Source organism: Eschrichtius robustus, chromosome 16 (genome assembly GCF_028021215.1).
Source record: "Eschrichtius robustus isolate mEscRob2 chromosome 16, mEscRob2.pri, whole genome shotgun sequence".
NCBI classification, from domain to species: domain Eukaryota; kingdom Metazoa; phylum Chordata; class Mammalia; order Artiodactyla; family Eschrichtiidae; genus Eschrichtius; species Eschrichtius robustus.
In genome coordinates this window covers 25,843,537-25,859,462 of record NC_090839.1, presented here as the reverse complement: position 1 = coordinate 25,859,462, position 15,926 = coordinate 25,843,537, and the positions used below count along the sequence as shown (strand labels likewise).

The 15,926-nt window shown below is 54.5% G+C and overlaps 1 protein-coding gene across 1 annotated transcript; it reads right to left on the bottom strand.

Annotated features, from left to right (window-relative positions):
- Nucleotides 1-1,102: 1,102 nt before the first annotated feature.
- E2F1 (E2F transcription factor 1) lies at nucleotides 1,103-10,564 on the bottom strand. The gene is made up of 7 exons (XM_068524864.1): nucleotides 10,166-10,564; nucleotides 5,311-5,401; nucleotides 4,710-4,929; nucleotides 3,709-3,861; nucleotides 2,875-2,989; nucleotides 2,552-2,780; nucleotides 1,103-2,420 (listed from the first exon to the last, which is right to left on the bottom strand). The coding sequence occupies exons 1-7, from the start codon at nucleotides 10,424-10,426 to the stop codon at nucleotides 2,173-2,175; spliced, it is 1,317 nt and encodes a 438-aa protein (XP_068380965.1). The 5' UTR covers nucleotides 10,427-10,564; the 3' UTR covers nucleotides 1,103-2,172.
- Nucleotides 10,565-15,926: the final 5,362 nt, after the last annotated feature.

Below are 15,926 nucleotides of genomic sequence, written 5' to 3'. Positions count from 1 at the left end.
GGGCTGAGCGAATGACGGCCAGCGTGGAGTACTACACAGCCAGGAACAGAACGGGAGGGGCTGCGCGCGCCCACCGAGGGCAGGTCCCGCACCGTTACAGGGTCAACAGAGCAAAGGGCAGGAGCACAAGCGCGCCACCTGCTGGGCAAAACCCGCAAGTGGCTTCGCCTCTGCGCGTCTGTATCTTCTGCAAAATGGGGGTAAGGGTAGATACATCGTACGATTGTTGTGGGGGCTGACTGACAGTGAAGGGCTTAAAATAGGGACTGGCTCAGGGAAAGCCCACCTAAGGGTTTGCTAAATAGGTCCGTGTGGACCGTCTCCCAGTCACCCTCCCTTCCACTCTGAAGCTCTACTCGGGCTTCTCTTCCCCCTCGCTCTTCCGTTCTGGCCCCCTCTTCAATCCATCCTCCATACAGCAGCCAGAGGGAGCTTTTAAAATATAAAACAGGGCATGTCACTCCTCTCTCAGACTCACCAGGGTCCTTGTCCCCTGAATAAAGCCCAAGACTGAACGTCTCTCCACCCTGGCCCTCACCTCAGGATTCCAGCCACACTGGTTCCTCTCAGGTCCTCAGGGCCCTGGGGGCCTTTGCCCATGTGGCCCTCTCCTGCTTGGTGTGTTCTTCCTCTTCCTCCTCAGTTAATTTCTTCTATCCTACAGCTTTAGGTCAAGCACCACCTTTTCCAGGAAGCCCTCCCTGATCCTCTCATTTGTTTGAGTCTCCTCCAGCAGGTCCTGAGAGCTCCATGAGGGGAGGGAACGCGTGTCCCCAGAACCTGACACAGAATCAGCCTGTTGTAATTATCTGTTGCATGTTTACAAATGTCCAGAAACATCTGGAAGGAGCATAGCAAACTGATCAGAGTGGCTCCTCTGGGGCTGGAAAAAGGAAGGGAGTTCATTTATTACTTTGTCGGACCAGTTTTTAAATTAGGGTAAAAAAGGTGATGAAGCCTACCTTTCTTGGGGCGGTGAGGCTCAAATAAAATGAAGCCAGGCAGGGACAGGGAGAGGGAAGTAGAGAATGGGCATTTTCCCAGCAATCTTGACCTCTCCCACCCTCACATTTGCTCCCAGTACATAGTCCCCAAACCGGGCCCAGACATCATCAAAATATTTATTAAAACCAAAGCAGAGGGAACAGAGCTGTTAGGAAGGCAAATCAAAGTGCAGATTGGAGGGTGGGGCAGAGCAAGAAGTGGCGTGGAAGGGGCACTTCAAATGCCACAGGAGGGGCCCCTGTGGTCTGGGCTGGGGGGGGGAGGCCCTTCACCCCACCCCTCCCGCCCACCCTGTCAGTGAAGGTCCCCCACTCACCTCTCCCATCTCACATCCATCCTGGGGGCAGCTGGGGCCCTGCAGTGACCCCGTGGGGAGAGACCACCCCCTCGATCCACCCATGGCTGTCAGTCAGTCAGTCTGTCTCCCTCCCTCACTTTCCCAATAAATAAACCATTCAGGCCTCAGCTCCTTCAGAGTGGGGCAAAGAACAGCTCAGGGACCCCTGCCCTCGCTCAGGGGTAAGGGAGTTGCGGCATCAGCCCCGCATCCCTCCTACCCTTTGCTGATGCCCCAAGCTTGCCAAAAAGGCCTTGATAAATAAATAACGCTCCATTAAAGCTTCGATCAGAAAAACCTTTAAGACAACAGAAGTGCTCTCGCGGTCCTGCAAACGAGCAGGCCAAGGCCTCGCCACCCGGCCCGGTCAGCACGCAGGATTCTGGGGGCAGGTGGCCACCCTGGGCCTCGTGGGGCCCCTGGAGCAAGGAGACCAAAAGTGCAGTTAGAGCCCCCGCCATGCGCACACATGGGCTCATGCACACACACGTGGACACACTGGGGCGTGTTTTCAGTGCACACACAGATGTGTTCACCTTCATTCCCCGGTACATGCACACACACATGCTCACACACCACTCACCCCGTGTACACACGTGTCGGGTGTTGGGTGCATGCACATACACACCACAAACAGAATCCTTCCCTTCCTGGCTTGCTCAGCCTCCTGGCAGTAGCCAGACTCCAGAGCTAGAAGCTTCTGGAGGTAGGGGAGAGGGGTATAAATTAAACGTTTCCAATTGGACTAGGAGGACGGCCAGGGGCAGGGGGCTCCAGGGCTGCAGAGACAGGGTGGGCATCCCAGGAGGCCCTGGTCCCCCTAAGCCCCGTCAGAAATCCAGGGGAGTGAGGTCCCCAAAGTCACAGTCGAAGAGGTCTCTGATGCCCTCGCCCTCCTCAAGGCCGAAGTGGTAGTCGAGGGCCTCGTGCGGGGGGGACAGGCTGATGAACTCCTCGGGGAGGAGGCCGGCAAAGTCCTCCCGCACGTGCTCCAGGAGCGAGTCGGCCGCCACCAGTGGGGACAGGCGGTCCTCGTCCATGGGGGCCCGCAGGCTGCCCATCCGGGAAAGCAGAGGTTCTGGGGAGATGGGGGAGCATCACAGGCCGGGGACGCCCCGGCGGGGAGGACAGAGGGGCTGTCACGCCTGCCCGCCCACCCACCCGGGAGAGGGGGCCCCACCCCGCCCTGCCCACCCACCCTTCACCCACCTTGCTCCAGGCTTAGCAGGGACTGACTGGGATCCGTGGCAGGGGATGAGGGGGGAGATGATGATGGTGGTGGTGGCACTGTGGTGGCAGGGTCAGCTGCCCTGTCCTCCTCCCCAGAAGCTGCACCCTGGGACGGGGTCTTCCCGGGGCTGATCCCGCCCGCACTCTCCTCAGGGCACAGGAAAACATCGATGGGGCCTTGTTTGCTCTTAAGGGAGATCTGAAAGGTCTGGGTGAAGGTAGCAGGCACAGTAAACTGAGGCTCAGCTAACTACCAGCCCAGCCCAGCCTGTCCTGGTCCAGTCTAGACTCCCAGGTCTCACCTCTGAGGAGTCCACGGCTTGAAGCTGGGTCTCGGGAGGGGCCTTGATCACCATAACCATCTGTTCTGCAGGGTCCGCAATGCTACGAAGGTCCTGGCAGGTCACGTAGGCCAGGGTTGGTGGAGTCAAGGACCACATGACCTTTGGCCTTTGGGGGCCACCCACCCAGACAGCTCATAAGGCAGAGCCCATACCTGCTGAGTCACTCCTGTCCTCTGCATCTCCCACTCCAGGGCCTGGCACATAGCTGGTACTCAATCCTATCTCATGCCCTTGAGCCTCAGTTCCCACATCTGTACAATGAGACCACTCTCTACCCATCAGATCTCAAGGTAATAATGGCTGCCTGCAATAATTTCATATAAATTACATAAATACAGGCTTGGTACTGAGAATTTACTCTGACCCATGACCTTGGTGTCAATTAGTAGTTATATCCAAAATGTATAAACGTAATTTGGGTATTCACTTAAAAAAAAAAGCTTATTTTAAAATAAAGTTTCTATTTTTGTAAATAAAAGACAAATAAAAACTTATATCTCTAACCTTGAAGCTACAACCAGGTACCGAATCATTGTATTAAATAAATGTTTGTTATCGGTATCCTAGCTTTTCTTGTTTTAATCTGTGCAACTTTGGAATAGGATTATTTTCCCCTTTTACAGATGAAGCTGAGACTCAGAGAGTAACTTGTCCAGTGTCACACAGTGACTAAATGCTGGGCCAGGACTGGTATCCAAAGCCAGAACCCTCTCCTGAATCCAGGGCCCAGGGTAGCCTCTCTATTCCCACTTGGATGGGGCCACGGTCACCCTCCAGGCAGTTCAAGGATATCGCTGGCTGTCAGCATCCTCGGAAAGCAGACGCAGCTGCGTGGTGCAGATGTGGATCAGGTGGTCCAGCTGCCGCTCGCTTTCCTGCAGTTGCTGGAGGTCCTGGGTCAATCCTTCAAGCCGCCCACCGATCCCCACTGCTGCATGGCTGCCTCTGCCGGGAGGCAAAGGGAGGGTTAGCAGCTCCCGGCCCCTCTTCCCAGGAGGCGTGACCCTCAGCAGAACAGTCTGCTGCTGCCTCTGTTCTGTAAGACCCAGGCAAGCCCTTGCTCCTCTTGGCCTGGCTCCTCAGCTGGGAAACAGCAGAGGGCTGAAGCTGGGCTCCAAGGCAGACTGGCTGGGTTCAACGTCGGGCCTGAATGTCTGTGAACACCCACGTGTCCCTCATAGGGGGCTGGATAAGTAAATGGGGACAGACATGCCATGGAATACTATGCAGTTGTGTAAAAGGACAAGAATGCATTAGATGCAGACATGGAAGCATTTCTAAGACATATTAAGTGAAAAGAAAAAAAATGGTGTAGAATGGAATATCTACCGATAACTGAGAACACAAATGTGTCAGAGAGGGGAGTAGGATGACCGGGGAAAGAGGTGAAAAGGAAGAAATAAAATAAGAATTAACAAGAATAAAACAGCTGTGTTAAACAATCTCATCAATGGCAAGAGAAGCCAGAACAATGGTCACCTGGTGGTATGAGGGGTGGACCGTGTGGGGAGGGGCACAAGGGAACTTTCTGGGGTGCTGGAAATGTTCCTTATTCTTATCCAGATGGTGGTTACCCAGGTGAAGAAATATGTAAAGTTGCATTGAGCTAGATAGGTAAGATTTGTGTTCTTCCCTGCATCTATCACCTCAGGGAAGCCAGCTTTCCTCTCTAAACCTCGGTTTGCCCAGCAGTAAGACGGCGATCCGGGCAGGCACAGTGGTATCGCTATCAGCTCCTCCGGGCTGGCCCGGCCCCGGGCCTCTGCCCACCCTCCTGTTTGGCTGGTACCTACAGCCACTGGATGTGGTTCTTGGACTTCTTGGCGATGAGCTGGATGCCCTCGAGGACGTTGGTGATGTCGTAGATGCGCCGTTTCTGCACCTTCAGCACCTCAGCTGCCCAGTTCAGGTCAACGACACCATCGGCCGAGCGGCTCAGCAACTCCAGGAAGCGCTTGGTAGTCAGATTCAGCGATGTTTCATAGCGTGACTTCTCCCCTGGGGATTTCACACCTGGGGGCCAGGCAGGGTAGGGTCCCTCAGCACCACCCCCACCCCCCAGACCCAGCCAGGCTGGCCTCCCTAGCAGGGCAGGGCAGGAGGACTGGGGGATGGGGCTGGGGGGCAGATGGCTCCTTCCCCTTGGTGAGGCCAAGCAGGGAGGCCCTGTGGCTGCCTGCCAACCACAGCATTCCTCTTCCGGCTGGGGAACTCCCCACCCCCCAGGGCTTGGGGAAGCCATGCCAGGCGGCCACTCCAGCTGCCCCTTGGGGCCCCCAGAGGCCTGGCTCAGGCCCAGGCCTAACAGACCAGAGCTTAGTGTGCAAGCATGTTTGTCTGTCCACAACCTGGGTCCAACCAGGAGGCCTGCCCTAGCCCAAGCTCAGGGGGTACCTTTTCCTGGGTGGCGGCCTCTGCCCCGAGCTGGCCCACTGCTCTCGGCCAGGTACTGATGGTCAGTTTCCAAGTCCAGCCTCCGCTTCACCTACGGCAAAAACAACGGGAGGATGCCCAGTAACCAGGAGAGTGGGGCCACAGGAGACCTGGCTGAGGGCCTGGTGCTCCCAGGCCGCCCCCTGCCTCAGTCTCTCTCCCAGGATGCCCAAGTGTGTGAGTGAGGGGGAGGTCCCAGGGGACACAATCCTACCCCATAGGACAGAACACTCAACTGGAAGGCAGAAGTTCAAGCCCCAGTTCCACCACTACCTTCTTGGGGGCATGTGGTAGTTTGCAAATTTTTTGATACTCCTCCTTTCAAAAGATGGAGCCTAATTCTCCTCCCCTTAAATATGGGCCAGATCTGGTAACTTGCTTCGAATGAACAGAATATGGTGGATGTGTGTCACTTCTGAGACTGGATCATACAGGCACTGGAGCTTCCTCCTTGCTCTCTTTATTGGATCATTCACTCTTGGTGGGAGCCAGCTGCCATGTCATGCAGGCACTCAAGTAGCCCTAAGGACAGGACCAAGTGGCAAGGAACTGAAGTCTCCCCCCAACAGCAACACAGGTAAGCTCAGAAGCAAATCCTCCAACCCTAGTCATGCCTTCCGATGACTGCAGCCGGGCCAACATTTTGGCAGCAACCTCAGAAGAGGCCCTGAGCCAGAAGCACCCAGCTAAGTCACCCCTGAATTCCTCACCCCCAGAAACTGTATGATAATAAATGTTTGTTGTTTTAAGCCATTAGGAAACAGGTCCTCTGAGTTAAGTCACTGACTCTCTCTGGTTTCTGACTGTCTGTGAATATGGCAGCACAGTAATGGCCCCATTTTACAGATGAAACAACTGAAACCCAGAGAAGCTCACGGTCATACAGGCAGGAAGTGGCAGAGCCAGGATTCCTGCCCAGATGCCCTCTGATTTAGTTACACCACTCGAGGATGGAGATTGCCCTGGAGGTCTCACAGGCATCTCCACTGCATCCTGACGTACCCTCCCCTCCCCCACCCACAGGGTTTCCTGAGCTAGAACCTGGTTCAGCCCCACCTGCTGCCCTCATCACATCTAGCTGCCAAGAAATCCTGTCACCACAGCCACCAGCACCTCCCACCTGGACCAGCTGTCTTCCCATTGGTCTCCCTGCCTCCATCTGTCCCCCTCCACCTTAGTATCCTCATCTGCCACCAATTCTCTACAAGAACTTCTGCTGAGACATCTTTCTTCACAAACCTGTGTCTCCAAGCCTTAGCTCATGCTGGTCCCCTCCCTGGTTTGCCCTTGCCTCCCTCCCTCCTAATTCACACCAACGCTTCCCCCCCTCTGTGGGCAGGCATCTTACCCATAACCTAAGCCTTTCCGATCCCACAAGAGAAACTGAGCCTCTTCTCCCTCAGAACTGCCTCAAACCCAACCTTTCCCCACATGGTCCCTCGCTACAAATTTCTGCAGATGCGTTTGTCTCACCCAGAAGCCAGGGAGCCCCTCAGAGGCGGGCACTGGGTCTGAATAGTCTCTGTACACAGGGTCTGGGCATCAACAAACGTTTGCTGAATGAACCACCCCACATGCTGACGGACCCCGACACTCCCTCTCACGCACACACTCGTGGATTCCCTCAGGGATCCGCGGATAGAAGAGCTAACACGCACTGAGTGCTTCCTGTGTACCGAGCACAGCTAGGTAACTGCTTTACCTGCGTGCGATCATCAAACCCTCCAACCATCTTGCAGCAGGTGCTCTGAGGACTTCCACTTCCTGAGGAGCCTGCACCTCGGAGAGGTCACGTAGTGAGAGGTAGAGTCAGGATCTAAACCTTAGTGGCCTGGGCAGAGGCTAGTCCAGAAGCCAGGCCCCCTAAAGCGAAACCAGAATGTACCCCCTCTCCAGCCTTGCCCCTAGGGCCTGAACCCTAGTATGCTCCAGCCAACCGCACCCCTTGCCTCCTTCCTGCTCCCCATAGGGGTGCCCACCCTGAAGGCAGATCAATGCCACACTCTAAAACAAGGGCTCAAGCAGATGGATGCCCATTTCTGCTGCTGCTCTCTAGAGATGCAGGCACAGGGACCCAAAAGGCGGGGGTGAAGACAAACAAAACATTGGTGAAAAAATCTGGATGACTCAAACACCTATCCACGGGAGGGGACACAAAAACTGGTTCATCCAGCCTCTGGAATACCACGCTGCTGTCAAGAAGGACTGAGGCAGGTTGATACAGAACCCTCCCAAAGACATATTGACAAGAAAAACATAACGCAGTGCATTTATGTGATCCCTTTTGAGGATAAAGGGCTCATGAAACCATTTCCTCTGGTTCAGTTGCTATTACTATAGAATCCATTTCAGGGGTGACCTCTGTATGGGAGGGAGGACCATGAGGACCATGTTGCCTTATCTCTAAAGTGTGGATGATGTGCTGCTGGAACACAGACATAAAGGAAAAACTTCAATTTCTAAAACTTTAGAAAAAGAAAGCTGTCATAACCACCTTAAAAAAAAAGCAGGCTCAGGAGGAGAAAAAAGGAAAAATGGATGGGGCTGGGATCTTGTCCCCCTCAACTTTCTAGCCTTTTAACTCTTTTTCTATAGTAAATGTGTATTATGTTAAGTTTGTTTTTTAACAGCCATGACAACAGGGTAGAGGTGGACAGGAGAGGCCAGGAGGAATGGCTGAATCGTGCAGAGACTTGTATGCAGGAGGTACTCAATGAATGCTCACTTGTTTCAAGGACTGCCCCAAACAAATGCTAGAGCAGAGGGTCAGTGGAGGCCACAGCTCAGATGGCCAGTGGCTACCCACAGGTACAATGTTAGGGGGTGTTGGATGGCAAAAGCTGGGCCTATGTTTCTGGACTTCAGCTCCAAGACCGCACCAGCCCTCACCCCTGCCCACGGCAGAAAACGCCTACTGTCCCTTAAGTACTGTGAGGGCAGAGGCTCCTTACTTGCCTGTGCCTAGAACCTCATAGGTGCTCGCTAACAACTGTTGAATGAAAGGAATGCTCAGGCCCAATGAGGCTGCCCCTGACACCACTGGGGGTGGAGCAGAGGGCATACGTCCTCAGCCCAGTCCCTGGCTGTCCCTCTGAGCCTGAAGCTCAGTTCCCCAAGGGCAGGACCCACAGCCCTGGGCCTGCTAGGTACCTGTCAATCAGCTAAACTGGAGGCTACTTGTCCAGGCCCCAAGCTGGTACCCACAGGGACAGGTTGCTGGGGTACAGGAGATGAGCCAGGTGGCCCACCCCTGGTACAACTTCCATCCCTCTCACTCATTAGGAGGAAGGGACCCTGGGCTTCCTTCAACCTCTATTAGCATCTCCAGTATGCAAGGCATCCCAGCAGTTAACCACTCAGGAAATCTGGATTGGTCCCACCACTCACTAGCTGACTTACTAGGGAATGTTCTAACATCTCTACGCCTCAGCTTCCCTATCTGTAAAAGGGGAAGGTTGTTGAAAGGGTTAAATGAGTTAATTGGGTAAAGTGCTTGGCACAGGGCCTAATACACAATACAGTCTCAAAACAATGGTGCCTGCTATTGTTATTATTAGCATCTCGGTGATTCCGGGAGGAAGGCCACACTGGGCAAGGGGCCAAGGGGGTTGGGGGAACCTTGCCGGGACGCCTCAGGGACCAGCTGCCACCCAGGCCATCAGCAGTTGGGCGGCTTCCACCTCCTTGCCCTGGGCCCTGCCTCCTCCCACAACTTGCTCCGAGCCCTATGCGGAGACCCCATCCTGCCTGGCCAGCCCCTGCCTGCCCATCCATGCCTCACCTTCACCCACAGGTTGTGCCAGTCAAACTGGTCTCCACACCCCGTCCTGGAGCCCACAGGACCAAGCTCCAGGGCTCCACTCCCTTCTCCCCCTGTAATTCAGCCACTTCTTTTGGGCCCCCTAGTCTGAACTGTCTTGAGCCTCTTGCTGCTCAGGGAGCACTTTATCAAGGCATCTCCCTGGGGCATTTACTCTCTCCTGGCACCGGGGGCCTCCCCTCCAGCTCCCAGAGGCCCAACCCACCCAGTACTTCCACTGGGGCCCAGGGGTCTGCCTGCCTGATTAATGAGGTTCCATGGCAACCAGGGTCTGGGAGGGTGGAGGATGGCAGATGGAAGGACAGGCAGAGGGAGGGGATCAGCAGCTGGCCCAGCCACCCCGCCCCTGCAGAGAAGGCCTCCCAGCCAGGCGGCCTGTCCCCAGAGGCCCGGAGGGCCCGGCCTGCACCTGGCAGTCCAGCATCGAGGCAGGAAGGAGGGTCTCCTCCGTGGCTCTTCCACGGTCTGGTCCCAGCACGCCCCCCTTGACCTCCCCAAGCAGCCATGCCCACCACCCAGCCACACGTTCTGGTCTGAAGCCAGCAGGCCTCAGTTCAAATCTCACTTGCAGCCTTGTGACCAGGGGGCAAGTCACTTCCCCTCTCTGGACACAGTTCAGATGGGCACAGTGACAACACCGAGCTCACAGCATGGATGTGAGTTTTAGCTGCCTTGAAGTCTGCCAGAGACCTGGCATGCAGTCAGCGATAGCTGAATACACGTGGGGCCATTATTATCACTGAGTCTGACCCCCGAGCGTCTCTGGAGAGGAAGCTGAGGCCCAGAGCACAGAGCAGCAAACAAGGACTGGCCCGAGGTCACCCTGCACCCCGGGGCGGGGCCCGGAGGACCAACCCAGGCTCGGCACCGCCCAGCCCGGGCGCGTCAGCCCACCCTCCCCCGCCCCAGCTGCCGCCGGGCCAAACACCGCGCCCCGCCAGGGTCTGCGCGGGGGTCCAGGTAGCGCAGTCGGCCCAGTGTCCCTGGTGTCCGTACCGGCGGGCGGCCGAGCGCGGGGCGCGGCGCGCTGGGTGTGGGCCGGGGCGCCTGCGGCGTGGCGAAGAGCAGCAGGTCGGGGTCGCGGGGCCCGGCGGCGGGCGCGGCGGGGCCGGCGGGGGCCGGCGGGGCGCTGGCGTCCTGCGCCGTGGAGATGATGACGATCTGCGAGGAGTCGAGCAGCCGCAGCGCGCCGGCCCCGAGGAGGGCCTCCAGCGCCGGCGCGCAAGGGCCGCCCGTGGGGGCCCCGGCCACGGCCATGGCGCTCACGGCCCGCGCGGCCCGGGTGGCAGTCGGCGGCGGCGGCGCGGGCCCATGGCGGCAGGCCGAGGCGAGGACTCGATCCCGCTCCGGATCCCGCTCCGCCCCCGGCAGCCGCTGCCTGCAAAGTCCCGGCCACTTTTACGCGCCAAATCCTTTTTGCCGCGAAAGAGCCACGAGCCGCCGAGCGCTGCCACCATTGGCTGTCCGGACTGTGACGGAGACGACGGCGACGGCGCCTATTGGCTGCAGCGCGCCGGACCTGCGGCAAAGGGCGGGACGGGGCGGCGGCGCGAGGCGGTCCGGCCAATCGCAGGACGGGGCGCGCGCAGGCTTTGTCGGGGCGGTGCCAGGCGCGTTCGCACTCCCCCCCCCCGAGGGGATGACCCCTGTCCGAGGAGGGGGGGTACCCAACCGCTCCCCGACGTACCCCATCCTGCTGATGCCTCTAAGTGGAGATAGAATGTCCGTTCTGCATATCTCACCGTCAGCTGACCCCACGTGACCCCCAGAACCCCCACCTGTGGCCCCAACACACTCAGGTCAGATCTCTAGAAACTGCCCCTCCTCTTTTCTGGGTTCTCACCTCCAAAACCCCAGCCACATCTCCCTTCCTCAACTTGCCCCACCAATGCCATTCACTTTCAAATTCTGCACCTACCCTATCCCTCTCACCCAGGGTCCAAGCAGAAGATGGGGAGGGATGTCTGACCCAATGCAGCTTGGGGCTTTTCTACAAGCCCTCCTGTAGCTGGAATCTCTTCAACATCCTATGCACAGCTTCTGCTTAAACTGATTCATTCACTCATTCATTCAACAAACGTTTTGAGAGCCTGCTCTGTGCCCCATTCTTGACTCCTGGCCCTAAGGAACTCACAGTTTAGTGAAAAGGGGAAGAGGGAAATAGGTAACAAATGTTTACAATATGATGTGGAATTTCCACTATTAAAGTAATTCCAGGGGGCTTCCCTGTGGCGCAGTGTTAAGAATCCGCCTGCCAATGCAGGGCACACGGGTTTGAGCCCTGGTCCGGGAAGATCCCACATGCCGCGGAGCAGCTAAGCCCGTGGGCCACAACGATTGAGCCTGTGCTCTAGAGCCCACGAGCCACAACTACTGAGCCCTCCAGCCACAACTACTGAGCCTGTGCGCCTAGAGCCCATGCTCCACAACAGGAGAAGCCACCGCCATGAGAAGCCCACGCACCTCAATGAAGAGTAGCCCCCACTCGGGCAACTAGAGAAAGCACGCGCGCAGCAATGAAGACCCAACGCAGCCAAAACTAAAAATAAAAAATAAATAAATTAAAAAATAATAGTAATAATAAATAAAGTAATTCCATGTTAGATCTAACAAAGGGAGAAGGTGAGTGTGCTGAGCATGAAAATGCATTTAATCCAGAGGCCCTGGGACCTCTCCATCAGCCGTTTCTCATTGCTCAGGTCAGCTGATTTGACCAATATTGTCCTCTCCTCTGTGCCAGGCTTTGTGCCAGCACTGAGGGCAGAGATGTGAAAGGTTTGATGATTTCTATGAACTTGCCTGCCATCTGGTGGGGATGACCCATCAAAAGAAAAAAAAAAGTAGCTAAGACGCAATCAAGAATGAGATCCCTAGGCCCAGCATAAACATCACTTCTTCCAGGGAGCCCTCTGCTGTTGGAGCTAGCTCACTTCCTCCATTGCCCAGCCTGGCCTCTGTTCTAGCACTGAGTGCACAATGGATTTCTCTATCTGCCTCCCCTATCAGACTGGGAGCTCCATTAGGGCCTCTTCCCAGCACTGGCCTGGTCCAGAGCAGGTGCTGAGAAGGGTTATTAAAGAAACAGGCTGATGCCAGAGGCTACCTGGAATGCAAAGAGAAGGCCCTGGTTCTCCAAGAGTAGTCCTTAGACCCCCGGTTTCAGAATCACCTGGGTGCTTGTTAACTATGGGCCCACCCCAGCCCTGCCAACTTAGAATCTAAGTGCCTAGGAATCCTCATTTTCACATGTAACCCCCCACCCTCATTCCAAGTAATATTTAAATTTATTTATTTATTTATTTTTGGCTGTGTTGGGTCTTCGTTTCTGTGCGAGGGCTTTCTCTAGTTGTGGCAAGCGGGGGCCACTCTTCATCGCGGTGCGCAGGCCTCTCACTATCGCGGCCTCTCTTGTTACGGAGCGCAGGCTCCAGACGCGCAGGCTCAGTAGTTGTGGCTCACGGGCCTAGTTGCTCCGCGGCATGTGGGATCTTCCCTGACCAGGGCTCGAACCCGTGTCCCCTGCATCGGCAGGCAGATTCTCAACCACTGCGCCACCAGGGAAGCCCCCCAGGTAATTTTTATGCACGTTCATATTTGAGAACAAATTGGTATTCCTGTATAACCAAAATGTGTGGGGCAGCCTCAAATTACAGCCCCTTGTGGACACTTCTTAGCCTCAGTTTTCTCATCTGTAAAATGGGCTTATTGGGCTTCTCTGGTGGCGCAGTGGTTAAGAATCTACCTGCCAATGCAGGGGACACGGGTTCGAGCCCTGGTCTGGGAAGATCCCACATGCCGCGGAGCAACTAAGCCCGTGTGCCACAACTACTGAGCCCGCGCTCTAGAGCCCGTGAGCCACAACTACTAAGCCCACATGCCACAACTACTGAAGCCCACGCGCCTAGAGCCTGTGCTCCTCAACAAGGGAAGCCACCACACTGAGAAGCCCGCGCACTGCAACGAAGAGTAGCCCCCACTGGCCGCAACTAGAGAAAGCCCGCGCACAGCAACGAAGAACCAACACAGCCAAAAATAAATAAATAAATTTATTTTTAAAAAGAAGGGGGGGGTGCTTATTGCCCTGGCGCCTTCCAGGGTTGCCATGTGGATGAAAAGTATAGGTGTTTCATAAACTATGAGGTGGTTTAGGAACACAGCAGGAGTTTCCTAAGCAGTTTGTGAAATTACTCATCGCAAATCCCAGACTATGTCAGCACTAGAGGGGACCAGAGAGACTAAATAAGCCTCTCACTTATGGTACAGAAGGGAAAACTGAGGCCCATTCAGAAGTGAAGCCAGTCAAGTGATAGAATCTGGCCAACATGGATTCCCAGCCCTGGGCTCGGCCTGTCCCCCTCCTCTCTCCCTAGTTAGAGAAGCTCCCATAAGAATGGTAGGTCTCGGGCTTCCCTGGTGGCGCAGTGGTTGAGACTCCGCCTGCCACTGCAGGGAACACGGGTTCGAGCCCTGGTCTGGGAAGATCCCACATGCTGCGGAGCAACTAGGCCCGTGAGCCACAACTACCGAGCCTGCGCATCTGGAGCCTGCGCTCCACAACAAGAGAGGCCGCGATAGTGAGAGGCCCGCGCACCGCGATGAAGACTGGCCCCCGCTTGCCGCAACTAGAGAAAGCCCTTGCACAGAAACGAAGACCCAACACAGACAAAAATAAAATTAAATAAATAAATAAATAATGATAATAAAAAAAAAGGAATTCCTTTAAAAAAAGAAAAAAGAAAAGGTATTTAAAAAAAAAAAAAAAGAATGGTAGGTCTCATTCTAAATAGCCAAGCCAGATCCTGACAAAAGGGTGAGAGAAGCCAGCAACATTCCCACTCCAAAGGTAATTTCCTTCCTTCACACATTCCCAAAGGGTCTCAACAACAGTAACATTCACTCTGTAAAGCCCTCTCATGCCCAATAGTCATTCAACAAACATTTCTCGGGCACCTGTTATGTACCAAGCACTGTACTGGTTGCTGGAGAAGGAAGACAGATACTACTGCCCCATTTTATGATGAGGAAACTTGAGACCTAAAGGGCATGAGCTTACCTAGTGGATGAGAAAGCTATTATTCAGGCTCGATGAGGCCAAAGCCAGGGGTTTTTCAAAGCCCTGCCCTGCCCAAAGTATTCAAGTACACAACCTCCCAGGTAGAAGCAGGTGCCCTCCTTCCCACAATCCTTCCTGTCCTGCTGCAGCAGAAAGGAGTGAAGAGCAGAATTCCCAATGTGAAATCCAGGAAGAGATACAGGCCTTCTGCATCTATTAATACCCACTTGAAAACAGCAAAGGCCTGATAGATAGAGCCTCTTGGCCCCAAGCCCGACAGATCCTGATAAGGCTGTTCTCAACAGTTCTCAGGCTGGTAGGCTTCCAAAAAATCCACAGTTACTGGGCAGCCACTTCCACTGATGATCTCCTTTCAACCTGATACTCTCATAAGTGAAGCTTGTTTATCCACATGGTGCAGGATGGAGGCTCAGAGAGGGGCACTTGCGACTCAAGGTCACACAGTAGAATAACAGTCTCCCACTGTAAAACCCAGGGCCTGCCCTTCATACCCACCACCCTCTGTAAATACCCCAGAACCAGGCTCAGGGCTGTCAAGATTATAATGTGTGGTTTCCAAAACGTATTATGGTGGATAGTGGCTTAATTAATAGGCGCTCACCTCCATCACCACCATCACCAACTCCTTACTCCAGAGGAGTCCAAAGGAGTGGAAGCTCCTGGGCCCACAATCCTCCACCTGAAGACATCTTTCCAAGAGGCAGGATGGTAGAGTGATAGCATGGGCTTCTAAATCAGGTGGATGTAAACCGGAACCCGAGTCGGTGTGACCTTGGGCAAGTCAATTCACTTCCTCTGAGCCTCACTCATTCAATCCACAGATATTTACTGAGCACTTACTATGTGTCAGATATTGTGCCAGGTGCTAGGGAGACAGTTGGAAGCAAAACACTCATCTCTGACACCTGGAGCTCACAGTCCAGTGGGAAAGTCAGAATTATTTCTATGTATCTGCACAATATGCTCATTAAGAAGTTTGACAAACGACACAAATAATTCAAAGCTATTTATTCCACATACACCACCTCCCCTAAACATACATTCATAGCTTAAAAAAAAAATCTCCAAACATGAACATCCCATTATAAGGAGAAATGATTCTGTCGTGACTTAATTTTATTAAGGGGCACAGAAGCATCCATTGTTGAGTTCTGGCAGAAGGAGGTGGGGAGTTTTATGTCTGCAACGTTGCATTCATCTTGAATGATCCCTTGTCACTACACTGAATTGTTTGACTGACGGTTTACCGTCCCTGGAGTAAACCGTCACTGTGCCAGTTCTGGCTGTGTCTGTCACTGTGCCAGTTCTGGCTGTGTCTGAGCACAGGCCTCTTACCCATTCGGGAGGCCATCTAACATGGGAGCAAGCCTTGGGAGTCAGGCAGACCCCAACCATGTGGCTTGGCCAGATGGGTAAGTGATTTACCCCACTGAAGACCTTTGCTTGCCTCATCCATGGAACAAGGGGCAAAGGCTCCTTGACAGAATGGGTGTCAGGGTTAAATGAGAAAACAAGACAAGCAGAGTTTGCAAACTGGCCCACAGGTATGATTTAATTTACCCAGATTATTTTTTTCCTGAATTATGAATTAGTTTTAAAAAAATTTTAATTGGGAAATGCTATATAAAAATTCAAATATCTGGCCTTAACAAAAACCCAGTAATATCTGGCAATACCACGCAG